The sequence below is a fragment of the Salvelinus alpinus genome, chromosome 13 (assembly GCF_045679555.1).
Source record: "Salvelinus alpinus chromosome 13, SLU_Salpinus.1, whole genome shotgun sequence".
NCBI lineage: Eukaryota > Metazoa > Chordata > Actinopteri > Salmoniformes > Salmonidae > Salvelinus > Salvelinus alpinus.
The window spans coordinates 34,008,137-34,024,151 of record NC_092098.1 but is presented as its reverse complement, the minus strand read 5'-3'; the positions used below and the strand labels follow the sequence as shown (position 1 = coordinate 34,024,151).

Here is a 16,015-nt window from a genome sequence, read left to right as displayed (position 1 = left end):
AGTTTAATAGCTGTGATAGGAGAAAACTGAGGATGGATCTACAACATTGTAGTTACTCCATGACAGAGTGAAAAGAAGTATCCTGTACAGAATATTCCAAAACATGCATCCCCATAAGGCACCAAAGTAAAACTGCAAAAAATGTGGTAAAGAAATGAACTTCACGTCTTGAATGCAAAGCATTATTTTTGGGGCAAATCCAACACAACACATCACTGAGTACCACTCTTCATATTTTCAAACATGGTGGCTGCATCATGTTATGGGTATGGAATAGAGGAAAATAGCAAGGAATAGAGCTTAGCATAGGCAAAATCCTAGAGGGAAAACCTGGTTCAGTCTGCTTTCCAACAGACACTGGGAGATAAATTCACCTTTCAGCAGGACATTAACACTGGAGTTGCTTAACAAGATTACATTGAATGTTCCTGAGTGACCTAGTTACAGTTTTGACTTAAAAATGGTTGTCTAGGCCTCCCGAGTGGTGCAGCAGTCTAAGGCGTCACTACAGAACCGGGTTCATTCCCAGGCTGTCACAACCGGCCGTGACCGGGAGTCTCATAGGGCGGTGCACAATGGGCCCAGCGTCGTCCGGGTTAGGGGAGGGTTTGACCAGAGGGGCTTTAATTGGCTCATCACGCTCTAGCGACTCCTTGTGGCGTGCCGGGCGCCTGCAGGCAAACTGCGGTCGTCAGTTGAACTGTGTTTCCTCCGAAACATTGGTGCGGCTGGCTTCCAGGTTAAGCGGGCGGGTGTTAAAAAGCGCGGCTTGGTGGGTCATGTTTCAGAGGACACATGACTTGACCTTCGCTTCTCCCGAGCCCATTGGGGAGTTGCAGCAATGAGGCAAGATGGTAATTGGATTGCAATTTGATATCACAAAATTGGGGACAAAAAGGGGTAAAATACAAAAAAATATATGCAGTACCAGTCAAAAGTTTGGACACACCTACTCAATCAAGGGTTTTTCTTTATTTCTTTTTTTCTTTATGAAGACATCAAAACTATGAAATAACACATATGGAATCATGTAGTAACCCAAAAAGAGTTTAACAAATCAAAATATATTTTATATTTGAGATTCTTCAAATAGCCACCCTTTGCCTTGATGACAGCTTTGCACACTCTTGGCATTCTCTCAACCAGCTTCATGAGGTAGTCACCTGGAATGCATTTCAATTAACAGGTGTGCCTTGTTAAAAGTTAATTTGTGGAATTTATTTCCTTCTTAATGCGTTTGAGCCAATCAGTTGTGTTGTGACAAGGTAGGGGTGGTATACAGAAGATGGCCATATTTGGTAAAAGTCCATATTATGGCAAGAACAGCTCAAATAAGCAAAGAGAAATGACAGTCCATCATTACATGAAGGTCAGTCAATCCGGAAAATTTCAAGAACTTTGAAAGTTTCTTCAAGTGCAGTTGCAAAAACCATCAAGCGCTATGATGAAACTGGCTCTCATGAGAACCGACACAGGAAAGGAAGACCAAAAGTTACCTCTGCTGTAGAGGATAAGTTCATTAGAATTACCAGCCTCAGAAATTGCAGCCCAAATAAATGCTTCAGAGTTCAGACACATCTCAACATCAACTGTTCAGAGGAGACTGCATGAATCAGGACTTCATGGTCGAATTACTGCAAAGAAACCACTACTAAAGGACACCAATAAGAAGAAGAGACTTGCTTGGGCCAAGAAACACAAGCAATGGACATTAGACCAGTGGAAATCTGTCCTTTGGTCTGATGAGTCCAAATTAGAGATTTTTGGTTCCAACAGCCGTGTCTTTGTAAGACGCAGAGTAGGTGAACGGATGATCTCCACCTGTGTTATTCCCACTGTGAAGCATGGAGAAGTAGGTGTGATGGTGTGGGGGGGCTTTGCTGGTGACACTGTCTGTGATTTATTTAGAATTTAAGGCACACTTAACCAGCATGGCTACCACAGCATTCTGCAGCGATACACCATCCTAACTGGTTTGCACTTAGTGGGACTATCATTTGTTTTGCAACAGGACAATGACCCAACACATCTCCAGGCTGTGTAAGGGCTATTTGACCAAGAAGGTTCAGTTTTATTGCTTCTTTAATCAGGACAACAGTTTTCAGCTGTGCTAACATAATTGCAAAAGGGTTTTCTAATGATCAATTAGCCTTTTAAAATTATAAACTTGGATTAGCTATCACAACGTTCCATTGGAAAACAGGAGTGATGGTTGCTGATAATGGGCCTCTTTACGCCTATGTAGATATTCCATAAAAAATCTGCCGTTTCCAGATCCAATAGTCATTTACAACATGAACAATGTCTACACTGTATTTCTGATCAATTTGATGTTATTTTAATGGACAAAAATGTGCTTTTTTTTCAAAAACAAGGAAATATCTAAGTGACCCAAAACTTTTGAACGGTAGTGGATATAAAATACACAGGGATGTAACCCAAACAAAAGAGCAAGGTTTAACCTCTAATAATTACATGGGACGAGACCTGTAATAACACTACACGGGACAAGACCAAAAATAACAAGTGCACAATACACGTAGCACGAAAGCCGAAACAACAAAGCACAGGTAGTCACAAGACCAACGGATATGGGAACAAACACCGACAAGGACAATGGGGAACAGAAGGCACAAACTCAGCAAAAAAAGAAACGTCCCTTTCAGGACCCTGTCTTTCAAAGATAATTTGTAAATTCCAAATAACTTCACAGATCTTCATTGTAAAGGGTTTAAAACTGTTTCCCATGCTTGTTCAATGAACCATAAACAATTAATGAACATGCACCTGTGGAACGGTCGTTAAGACACTAACAGCTTACAGACGGTAGGCAATTAAGGTCACAGTTATGAAAACATAGGACACTAAAGGGGCCTTTCTACTGACTCTGAAAAACACCAAAAGAAAGATGCCCATCTGCGTGAACGTGCCTTAGGCATGCTGCAAGGAGGCATGAGGACTGCAGATGTGGCCAGGGCAATAAATTGCAATGTCCGTACTGTGAGACGCCTAAGACAGCGCTACAGGGAGACAGGATGGACAGCTGACCTGCACAGGATCGGTACATCCGAACATCACACCTGCGGGACAGGTACAGGATGGCAACAACAACTGCCCGAGTTACACCAGGAACGCACAATCCCTCCATCAGTGCTCAGATTGTCCGCAATAGGCTGAGAGAGGCTGGACTGAGGGCTTGTTGTCAGGCAGGTCCTCACCAGACATCACCGGCAACAACGTCGCCTAAGGGCACAAACCCACCGTAGCTGGACCAAACAGGACTGGCAAAAAGTGCTCTTCACTGACGAGTCGCGGTTTTGTCTCACCAGGGATGATGGTCGGATTTGTGTTTATCGTCGAAGGAATGAGCGTTACACTGAGGCCTGTACTCTTGAGCGGGATCGATTTGGAGGTGGAGGGTCCGTCATGGTCTGGGGCGGTGTGTCACAGCATCATCGGACTGAGCTTGTTGTCATTGCCGGCAATCTCAACGCTGTGCGTTACAGGGAAGACATCCCCCTCCCTCATGTGGTACCCTTCTTGCAGGCTCATCCTGACATGACCCTCCAGCATGACAATGCCACCAGCCATACTGCTCGTTCTGTGCGTGATTTCCTGCAAGACAGGAATGTCAGTGTTCTGCCATGGCCAGTGAAGAGCCCGGATCTCAATCCCATTGAGCACATTTGGGACCTGTTGGATCGGAGGGTGAGGGCTAGGGCCATTCCCCCCAGAAATGTCTGGGAACTTGCAGGTGCCTTGGTGGAAGAGTGGGGTAACATCTCACAGCAAGCACTGGCAAATCTGGTGCAGTCCATGAGGAGGAGATGCACTGCAATACTTAATGCAGCTGGTGATCACACCAGATACTGACTTACTTTTGATTTTGACCCCCCTTTGTTGAGGGAAACATTATTCCATTTATGTTAGCCATGTCTGTGGAACTTGTTCAGTTTATGTCTCAGTTGTTGAATCCTGTTATGTTCATAAAAATATTTTACACATGTTAAGTTTGATGAAAATAAACGCAGTTAATTGAGAGGACGTTTCTTTCTTTGCTGAGTTTATATAACATACTAATCAGGTGGAATGGGAACCAGGTGTGTGTAATGAGACGAAGACAGTCCGGGGTTGGTGGTAATGATCCAGTTCAGTGAAGCCTAGAAAGCTGGTGACGTAGACCTCCGTAGCTGGTGAATGGAATGAGCAGCAGTACCAGGGGGATCCGTGACAATTCCAGGATGTATGCAATAGGCATGCCCCTTTTTAAAAAAAACATAGGATTAAGGGCAGAGAGAACCCTTGGTTTACTGAGGAACTTACTAAAATCATAAGGGAACGAAATGCTATGTGAGCTAAAGCAAGAGGGTCTGGTTCGGCAGATGATTGGACTGTATTTTTTTCTCATATCTTCTCCTGTTTAACGTGTTTGAGTACATGTAAAATAAAATAAAATAAAAAAAGGGAATGTAACTAATTGCCATTGTTTTGTGCTTTGTGTCCCTCCAGGGCCACCGTTCATCGTGTCCCCTCCCCAGAACCTGACGGTGAACATATCCCAGGCCGCCAAGCTGGACTGCCTGGCCGAGGCCTACCCTGGCAACCTCACCTACACCTGGTTCTGGGAGGACGACAACGTCTTTTTCAAGAAGTAAAGTTATGATCGGGTTCATTACTCTTCCATCCCCTATCCACCACCACCCTAAACACATGCCGTACAACTGGGGACACATTAAATATGAGTTTTGTGATGCTTTGTTTGGTGTGAATTGTGTATACCAATCACCACTTACAGAATTGTTTGTTCATTGTCCTTGTGCAGTCACGGCACGCAGTAACATTTGAGAGACATAGAAGTACTAAAATAAAATCCCGCCCTGACGCACATACACAATGAATTTGGAACTGTCAACCTGATCATGTAATCTCATTTTAGACCCTTGCACAGAGAGAGTATTAGTTATTGTGTTGCATGCATTATTGTGCACTTCTTTCTCCTCACATGGAATTAAGATGCCCTGCGATGGCATAACAGCAGTGCCTGAAATAGTGTCAAACAAGCTGCAGTACCCCACCATGGTGACAGAAGAAACTTGAGTGCAAGGCAAGCTAGCCATCAATACTTGATAATACCCAACAACGAACACTATCCACGGTAGGGATTGTAATTAAAAAAAAGATGATAAAATACAACAATTGATAAAGAAATACAATTCAAATACACTATACCATTCAAGATAGGGAATGTAGTAAAATAATTTGTAATTAAGTTTCTATTTATAGTATTTATAAATAGATAAGATAGCATTAAAAGAAAGTACAATTAATTAAATAATAGATCTTCAAATAAGGAACTGGAACACAAACGTACTCAAAAGCCTGAGATTAGGCAGGAATAACATGATACAAATAAAACCACCGCAAACAGAGGACATCGAAGGCACAGTATGTGGGTATGTACATGTGGTGGAAGATGGGGTGTGTGTTTGTGTGATTGAAAAAGTGTGTTGGGTTAAGTGAGTGAAAAAGTGAATTTGGTTGCAAAAGCCAGAGCCCATGTGTGTCTGCGAGCAGGAGTTGTGACAGAGAGAGTTTTCAATTTTATGCAGATATGGGATATGCATTTGAAAATAAATTACAATGTAGTTTATTTATTTATTGTCCTATCACGATGGAACCTTCGTCAACCCTATATCCTAGACACCCACCTGAGCGACCCACACACGATGGATCTGTTATCTTTATCTGTTTTATAGGCCTACTGCAAGTAGTCTATACTCCACCAAGACAGAAAGATAAACGTGGTCAAAGACCCACTAAAGCAGCATCGTCCGCTCAAGAGTCTGAGCCTGCCTGACAGGGTTGGTCAAACAAAGCCAAAGCCCCCGGATGGGTGAGCATCAAGGCAAAAGGTGGCGACTTTGAAGAATGTCAAATATATTTTGATTTGTTAAACACTTTTTTGGTTACTACATGATTCTATATGTGTTATTTCATAGTTTATGTATTCACTATTATTCTACAATATAGAAAATAGTAAAAAATAAAGAAAAATCCTTGAATGAGTAGGTGTGTCCAAACTTTTGACTGGTACTGTATATGGCAGAGGCTAAATCAAGCTAGTCATCTTGACTACTTTCTTATGTCATTCTCGCTTGCCCCAAAAGTAAAAAGTGTTGATAGGGGACAGAATGCGGTCGGACCATCAAATCATTTGCATATACATTGGTCTTACAGAATTCAAGTGGGCGAGGATATTGGCAATGTAAGCAAAGCCTATTGTAAGACTACTTGTTTTTAACCAAGACGGACCTTTTCTGACATAACATAGGTACAGCAGATCCCTTTATTGTATGTGACACTTTTAAATGTCCTTTTAGGGGCTATGCAATGCAATACTCATCTTTAAAACAAAAGCAATATAGGTCAAAAGAGTTCATATTAACAAAGGAAGTAGATGGACTAACAGTACAGATAGACAGGAATATAAACTGTACCAGAGAGGTAGAGAATAAGTTAGAGGAAAAACAAAAAGAACTGGAGGAACTTTTTGAAGAAAAACCAAGTGTAATATATTCAAAAAAATAAAGCAAACTGGATGGAAGATGGGGTAAAATGCACCAAATCATTTTTTAATTTTCAACATAGAAATGCTACCAAAAAGAATTAACTGAAACTTGTTACAAATGACAGTCACCAATATTTTGAAAGAGGAAGCAAAGTACTTTAAGCATAAGTTTTTGTTTCAGTCTCCTCCATTTCTATTAATAATGTAGAATTAACAGCTGTACAGAAAGACTCATGTGAAGGCCAAATTACAGAGGAGGAACTTATTGATGCAATTAAAGCCTTTAAGCCAGGGAAACTCAAGGGTTGGATGGCATGCATACCAATTGAGGGATATCCATTTTTTTAATGTACTCAGCGGACCGTTATTAGCATGTTTTAACCACTCCTATAAAAATATACAGATACTCAACAAGAAGGTCTGATTTCACTATGACTAAAACAGGACCCAGGTGGTAAATATAGCGATCCAGTCCACTTTAAAAAATGGAGGCCCCTTACACTTCAGTGTTGTGATGCAAAATTCGAGCGAATTGCATAGCGCATAGAATTAAAAAGGTATTGTTCATCCTAATCAGACAGGTTTTTGACATGGACGATACATTGGAGATAATAAAATACAAGTACTGGAAACAATAGAACACTGAAAAATCTGGGAAACCAGGCCTAGTATTCATAACTGACTTTGAAAATATTTTTGATAAAGTACAACGGGAATTTATATATAAATAGGGAGGGGGGTGGGTAGAGAGAAGGAGAAGAGAGGTATTGAATAAGATTGAAAGAGAGGATGGTACAGTGTAACATGTACCTCTTTAAGCAAAGTAGGGAATGAAGATAGACAGTCAGACGGAAAAGAGTTAGACTGAAGCAGAGGGAGGTCGGGAAGGAGGTATAAGAGAATGAAGATAGAGAAAATGAGTGAGTCAAAGTCAGGGAATGTGGAAGGGACAAAGTGAGAACGGTATGTACAGCGTCACCACAATGGAGACAGAAAGACAGTAAGCAAAGAAAGATAGAGATGGAAAAAGGTAGAAGGCAATAGATAGAGGACCCCCTCACCAACACCACCTCTTCTTCACCACCCCTCCTTGTCCCCAGTGACAGGAATATCTAGTGACAGGAATATCTAGTGACACAGTGCTTGTGCCGTTCCACACTCCACTAGCTATGATTACGGGACTTCCACCTAGCCCCCAGCATTCCCACATCCACTCATGCGTGGCCTGTACACTTTTTCAACCTCCCAGAGAACTCCCACACTCCCAGAGAATGAAATGTTTAAGTGGAGGGAGATGGGGAGGGAGGAGAGACAAGGGAAGAGCCCTTGTTTCAATATAAGGAGGCAGTTTGTTATTGGAGCCCAGGGAAGTTGAGACAATGGTATTAATACACAATGATATTAGAAAATGTACAGTATTTAACAGGCTATATGTCACGTTGAATAAATGATTGGAGACAGACGCGGGAATACGTAATAGGAGGTTTTAATATCACATGCCATGAAAGGCAAGGGGACGAAGCCCAAAACAAACACGTATACAAAAACACAGGGATGTAACCCAAACAAAAGAGCAAGGTTAAACCTCTAATAAATACACGGGACAAGACCCGCAATACACTACACGGGGCGAGACCCGTAGTAACAAATGCACAACAATACACGGGACGAGACCCGTAATAACAAGTGTACAATACACACAGCAAGCGAGCCGAAATAACAAAGCACAGGTACTCACAGAGGAACGGACATGGGAACAATAACCGACCAGACAATGGTGAACAGAGGGCACATATATACAATTACTAATAAGGAGAATTGGAATCAGGTGTGCATAATGAGACAGTTCAGCGATGCCTAGAGGCCGATGACATAGACCTCCGGAACTGGTGCACGGAATGAGCAGCAGTACCGGGGGAATCCGTGACACTATGCCACCTGGACATTGCACCTAATTAACATTTGTGTGTAAAGCCACATTTCTAATCAAAGTTAATTTGCATATTTTATCACAGGTGCAGCAAAATGCTTGTGTTTCTAGCTCAAAACCAATGCACACATAATCCAAAACTAAAAAGAAAGAAATTAATAAATATTAGAACAAGCAATGTCAGAGTTCAATATATTTAGATATACACTGCTCAAAAAAATAAAGGGAACACTTAAACAACACAATGTAACTCCGAGTCAATCACACTTCTGTGAAATCAAACTGTCCACTTAGGATGCAACACTGATTGACAATAAATTTCACATGCTGTTGTGCAAATGGAATAGACAACAGGTGGAAATTATAGGCAATTAGCAAGACACCCCCAATAAAGGAGTGGTTCTACAGGTGGTGACCACAGACCACTTCTCAGTTCCTATGCTTCCTGGCTGATGTTTTGGTCACTTTTGAATGCTGGCGGTGCTTTCACTCTAGTGGTAGCATGAGACGGAGTCTACAACCCACACAAGTGGCTCAGGTAGTGCAGCTCATCCAGGATGGCACATCAATGCGAGCTGTGGCAAGAAGGTTTGCTGTGTCTGTCAGCGTAGTGTCCAGAGCATGGAGGCGCTACCAGGAGACAGGCCAGTACATCAGGAGACGTGGAGGAGGCCGTAGGAGGGCAACAACCCAGCAGCAAGACTGCTACCTCCGCCTTTGTGCAAGGAGGAGCAGGAGGAGCACTGCCAGAGCCCTGCAAAATGACCTCCAGCAGGCCACAAATGTGCATGTGTCTGCTCAAACGGTCAGAAACAGACTCCATGAGGGTGGTATGAGGGCCCGACGTCCACAGGTGGGGGTTGTGCTTACAGCCCAACACCGTGCAGGACGTTTGGCATTTGCCAGAGAACACCAAGATTGGCAAATTCGCCACTGGCGCCCTGTGCTCTTCACAGATGAAAGCAGGTTCACATTGAGCACATGTGACAGACGTGACAGAGTCTGGAGACGCCGTGGAGAACGTTCTGCTGCCTGCAACATCCTCCAGCATGACCAGTTTGGCGGTGGGTCAGTCATGGTGTGGGGTGGCATTTCTTTGGGGGGGCCGCACAGCCCTCCATGTGCTCGCCAGAGGTAGCCTGACTGCCATCAGGTACCGAGATGAGATCCTCAGACCCCTTGTGAGACCATATGCTGGTGCGGTTGGCCCTGGGTTCCTCCTAATGCAAGACAATGCTAGACCTCATGTGGCTGGAGTGTGTCAGCAGTTCCTGCAAGAGGAAGGCATTGATGCTATGGACTGGCCCGCCCGTTCCCCAGACCTGAATCCAATTGAGCACATCTGGGACATCATGTCTCGCTCCATCCACGAACGCCACGTTGCACCACAGACTGTCCAGGAGTTGGCGGATGCTTTAGTCCAGGTCTGGGAGGAGATCCCTCAGGAGACCATCCGCCACCTCATCAGGAGCATGCCCAGGCGTTGTAGGGAGGTCATACAGGCACGTGGAGGCCACACACACTACTGAGCCTCATTTTGACTTGTTTTAAGGACATTACATCAAAGTTGGATCAGCCTGTAGTGTGGTTTTCCACTTTAATTTTGAGTGTGACTCCAAATCCAGACCTCCATGGGTTGATAAATTTGATTTCCATTGATAATTGTTGTGTGATTTTGTTGTCAGCACATTCAACTATGTAAAGAAAAAGTATTTAATAAGAATATTTCATTCATTCAGATCTAGGATGTGTTATTTTAGTGTTCCCTTTATTTTTTTGAGCAGTGTATATACAGAATATAACAAAAATATAAACACAACATGTAAAGTATTGTTTCCATGTTTCATGAGCTGAGATAAAAGATCCCAGAAATCTTCCGTATGCACAAAAAGCTTAATTCTCTGAAATGTTTTGCACAAATTTGTTTACATTCTTATTAGTGAGCATTTCTCCTTTGCCAAGATAATCCATCGACCTGACAGGTGTGGCATATCAAGAAGCTGATTAAACAGCATGATTTTATGGGCGTGCAATTGGCATGCTGACTGCAAGAATGTCCACCAGATCTGTTGACAGAGAATTGAATGTTAATTTCTCTACCATAAGACACCCTACCATGACAATGTCATTTTAGAGAATTTGGCAGTATGTCCAACCGGCCTCACAACCGCAGGCCTCGTGTAACCACGCAAGCCCAGGATCTCCACATCTGGCTTCTTCACATGCGGGATAGTCTGAGACCAGACACCCGGACAGCTGATGAAACTGGGTTTGCACAACCGAAGGATTTCTTCACAAACTGTCAGAAACCGTCTCAGGGAAGCTCATCTGCGTGCTCGTCATCCTCACCAGGGTCTTGACCTGAGTGCAGTTTAGCGTCGTAACCTTCGAAGGCCACTGGCACGCTGGAAAAGTGTGCTCTTCACGGATTAATCTTGGTTTCAACTGTACTGAAAATGTCCTGCATACTCACCAGACATGTCACCCATTGAGCATGTCTAGGATGCTCTGGATCGATGTGTACGACAGTGTGTTCCAGTTCCCGCCAATATCCATTAACTTCGCACAGCCATTGAAGAGGAGTGGGACAACATTCCACTGGCCACAATCATCAGCCTGATCAACTCTATGCAAAGGAGATGTGTCGCTCTGATGAGGCAAATGTTCACACCAGGTACTGACTGGTTTTCTGATCCACGCCCGTACCTTTACTTTTAAGGTATCTGTGACCGACATCTGTATTCCCAGTCATGTGAAATCCATAGATTCGGGCCTAATGAATTTATTTCAATTGACTGATATGAATATGAACTCTAACTCAACCCTTATATGAACTCTAAATGAAATGTTTTAAATTGTTGCATGTTGAGTTTATATTTTTGTTCAATGTATATATACAGTACCAGTCAAAAGTTTGGACACACCTACTCATTCCAGGGTTTTTCTTTATTTTTACTATTTTCTACATTGTAGAATAATTGTGAAGACATAAAAACTATAAAATAACACATATGAAATTTGTCCTTGAATGGCCCAGCCAGACCCCGACCCCGATCGAACATCTCTGGAGAGACCTGAAAATAGCTGCGCAGCAACGCTCCACATCCAACCTGACAGCGCTTGAAAGGATCTGCAAAGAAGAATGAGAGAAACTCAGAACACTGGTTTGCCAAGCTTGTAGCGTCATACACAAGAAGACTTGAGGCTGTAATCGCTGCCAAAGGTGCTTCAACAAAGTACTGAGTAAAGGGTCTGAATGCTTATGTAAATGTGATATTTCAGTTTTTTATTTGTAATAAATTTACAACAATTTCCAAAAACCTGTTTTTGCTTTATAATTATGGGGTATTTGTGTGTTGATTGATGAGGAAAAAAACAATTTAATCAATTTTAGAATAAGGCTGTAACGTAACAAAATTTGGTAAAAGTGAAGGGGTCTGAATACTTTCCGAATGCACTGTATATAATGGTGTGTATAGACAGTATGGCATTGAAAAGGTGTCGTACTTGTATAGGATGATCCATGACTAGAATACAGTATATACATATAAAGCGAGTAAAACCGTATGTAAACATTAATGGTGGGTGGTAACCAGCTAGTAACAGTTATTATGGTTCAGGGCAGGGTATTGGGCGAAGGCCAGCTAGTGGTGAATGTTTAACAGTCTGATAGCCTGGAGATGGAAGCTGTTTATTAGTCTCTCTGTCCCAGCTTTGATTCACCTACGTGTACTATCTCCTCCTTCTAGATGGTAGTGGGGTCAACAGGCCCACTGAGGTCCTTGATGATATTCTTGGCCTTCTTGTGACACCGGGTGCTGTAGATGTCCTGGAGGACAGGCAGTGTGCCCCTGCGGTTGCGGACGGTGCAATTGCCGTAACAGGCGGTGATACAGCTCATCAGGATGCTCTCAGCTGTGCGTCTGTAGAAGTTCGTGAGGGTCTTAGGGGTCAACCAAATTTCTTCAGCCTCCTGAGGTTGAAGAGGCGCTGCTGCACATTCTTCACCACACTTTCTGTGTGAAGGGACCATTTCAGGTCTTCAGTGATGTGCACGATGAGGAACTTGAAGCTTTTGACCCTTTCTTCTTTCAATGTGGATGTGGGCGTGCTTTTTCTGCTGTCTCCTTTAGTCCACAATCAGCTTCCTTCGTTTTGTTGACGTTGGGGGAGAGGTTATTTTCCTGGCACCACTCTGCCAGGACTATCATCTCCTCCCTGTAGGTTGTCTTGTCATTGTTTATAATCAGGCCTACCACTGTTGTTTCATCAGCAAATGAGTTGGAGACGTGGGTGGCCATGCAGTCATAGGTGAGCAGTGAGTACAGAAGGGCGCTGAGCACGCACCCCTGTGGGGCCCCAGTGTTGAGGATCAGCGTGGCGGAGGTGTTGTTGCCTACCTTCACCACCTGAGGTCGACCCATCAGGGAGTCCAGGACCCAGTTTCACAGAGCGGGGTTCAGACCCAGGGCCCCGAGGTTAGTGATGAGCTTGGAGGGCACTATGGTGTTCAAGGCTGAGCTGTACTCTATGAACAGCATTCTTACATAGGTATTTCTCTTGTCCAGGTGGGATAGGGTCGTGTGCAGTGCAATGGCGATTGCATCATCCTTGGATCTGTTGGGGCGGTATGCGAATTGTAGTGGGTCTAGGTTGTCAAGTAAGGTGGACGTGATATGGTCGTTAACTAGCATCTCAGAGCACTTCAGGATGACAGAAGTGAGTGCTACGGGTCAATAGTAATTTAGTTCAGTTACCTTCACTTTCTTGTGTACAGGAACAAGGGTGGACATCTTGAAAAAATTGGGGACAACAGACTGGGATATGGAGAGATTGAATATGTCCGTAAACACTCCAGCCAGCTGCACATGCTTTGAGGATGCTCTGAGGACGCGGCTTATTTCAGCACCAATATTCAGCATTACTTTTCAAAGTCACACATATGTCTGTGTCATTGGGGCAAATCCTAACTTCCACTTAAGTTGAATTTGAACTTTAAGTTTTCCATTGAGATTAATGCACGAATAGGTAAAAATGCGTGTTGTGGAAGTTAAGATTTGACCCATTGAGTCAATGATGTGGTTATAGACGCTACTTTGATGCTCTTCCCTCCCTATCTTCCTCCCTCCCTCTCGGTCCATCACTCCTCTGCAGTGGCCTGAGGGACAGGGTCAGTATTCTGGTGGACGGCTCGCTCATCATTGGCAGTGTGAAGCCAGAGGATGCTGGGAGATTCACCTGCAGCCCCAGCAACAGCCTGGGCCGGCCCCCATCCGCCTCGGCCCAGCTCACAGTGCAATGTGAGTGTCTCGCCCTATCCTCTACAGTCAACCCATACCCCTTATCATAATAATAATTTGTCCTGTTACACATGTTTTTCTTGCATATCCCTCTGAGACACCCGCAGGGAGTGGGGTCACGGCCAGGGTCACCATTGTAGAGCAGCCCTGGAGAAATTTGTGTTAAGTGCTTTGCTCAAGGGCACAGCGACTGATTGTTCACCTTGTCGGTTACGGTATTCGAACCAGCGACCTTTCGGTTATGGCACAACGCTCTAACCTCGAGGCTACCTACCACCCTGCGCTTGTCAAGATGTGGGTCGTGTTCATCAGAGCACACAGAGCTACTGGGTGTACACTACAGCAAGATCCATCCTACTCTAACAATTCTAATTCTACTCATCAGCCGCACTTAGGACATTGATTGACTGATCCTAGATCTGTGCTTATAAGAGCAACTTGAACCTGCAGCTGTGCTATTGAGCAGTCCCACTGCAACTGTGTACATTCAGTCCTGCTGATGCTGTTCTCTACTTAATGAGTGTTATACTACCTAACCACCCTATGAATCACAAGCCAAATACCAGTTTCCATATTACTGTATGTACATTTAATGGCGATAAAGCTTTACAGGAAATATGGCACGATATCTGGCCATGGTATGCACCAGGGATCATCAACTAGATTCAGCCGCGGGCGGATTGTTTTTCTTGAGCGGATGGTCGGGGGACCGGAACATAATTACAAATAATTCTAGACTGCAAATTGACCACAAGAAGCCCAAACAGATAGAATATTTGACAAAAACATAATAATTTCAAACCTAGCTTTCATTTATATACGATCACATATACCTCTCTATTATCCGTGGGAATACTTTGGAACAGATTTCCAAAATAAAAATCACTCAAACAATTGATTTATTTATATAAAATCATGTCACCATTTGGGGAACCCTGGTATAGACTTAGTTAAATAGAACCCCTCTCTCTCTCTATCCACTGCACTGTGTAATTGAGATTAATTGGAGGTTACACTGGTGTGTGGTCTCCGAGACAATTTCAGACCCCCCACCCCATATGCCAAGTGGGCATATTAGCCCTAACCGTGATCCCATTCAACCACTACACACACTGTGTCTCTAAACCCCAACACGCACACACACACACACACACACACCATTCCCAGGAGCCCTGCGGGTTAGAATTGAAACAGTGACCTTGAAGTCACTCTTCTTCAAAGTCATTTGAGTCACTTTCACCAATGTTCTCCTCGAATTAAATGCTCTCTTTCTTTCGTTTTTCAGTCACACAGGCTTTGTGTTTGATCAGAATTAATCAATATTACACGCAACCCGCCTTTCACTCATGAGTCGTGACATTCAAAAACTCCAGCCCTGTCATTCCCCCGAGGTAAATCAGATGTATTGTAATCTAAATTAATGGAGGCGAGGATGAATGTTGCGCACCGGTAATACCCATCCACCACAGAGATGTGGCCCCGCGTCGGTGGGTAGTGACTCGTCTGGGTAGCCAAGGCAACAGACATGTTGCATTCCCCCGCTCTATCTCCTCCTCCACGGCTCTAAATTAGATCTTTTTTTTCTCAGGGCCCAAGCAGGAGAAAACAGCACCAGTCATGAGGGAGGGAGGAAGCATTACACCATTGCTTTCAGAGACCAGACACTTTTTTGACACAGAGATAGAGGGAGCTTTTTTATTTTCCCAAAGCAAGTCACTGCTAGAGCCAGGATGCAGAGAGCGAGAGATTGCTAGCTATCTAGCGCTGTTCTATTTTTAGACTTTGGATGATATTCTTGTCTGCTCGGCTGCCACTGAGGTCTTTGTTGAGAGTTGGAGCTGAGTAGTAGTGGTATAGTGTAATTACTGTATCTCCAGGGTTTTTAGGGTGGTAGGATGTAGATAGACTGAACTACCAGGATATGCTTTCTCTCTCCATCTCTTAATTCTCTCTCTCTCTCTCTCGCTGTCTATTTTTTAAATTGAACCTTTATTTAACTAGGCAAGTCAATTAAGAACAAATTCTTATTTACAATGACTGCCTAGCAAGAGGCATCTGCAGCTTCCTGCGGGGACAGGGGCTGGGAATAAAAATAAAAATATTCTCTCCATCTCTCTTTCTGTTTCTCCTCTCATCATCTCCTACCTCTCTGAATCCACATTGTCAACCTAATCTTTCTCGCTCTCTCCTTCTATCGCTCCTATTCTCTCTTCTCCC

At 43.6% G+C, this 16,015-nt stretch overlaps 1 protein-coding gene across 1 annotated transcript in view; it reads left to right on the top strand.

Moving 5' to 3' along the window:
• The window catches only part of LOC139537579 (protein turtle homolog B-like), a 222,736-nt gene that overhangs the window by 133,720 nt on the left and 73,001 nt on the right, over positions 1-16,015 (top strand). The window contains exons 6-7 of the mRNA XM_071339056.1: positions 4,510-4,651; positions 13,653-13,798. Coding sequence (XP_071195157.1) covers positions 4,510-4,651; positions 13,653-13,798 — 288 coding nt within the window. The remainder of the gene's footprint in view (positions 1-4,509; positions 4,652-13,652; positions 13,799-16,015) is intronic.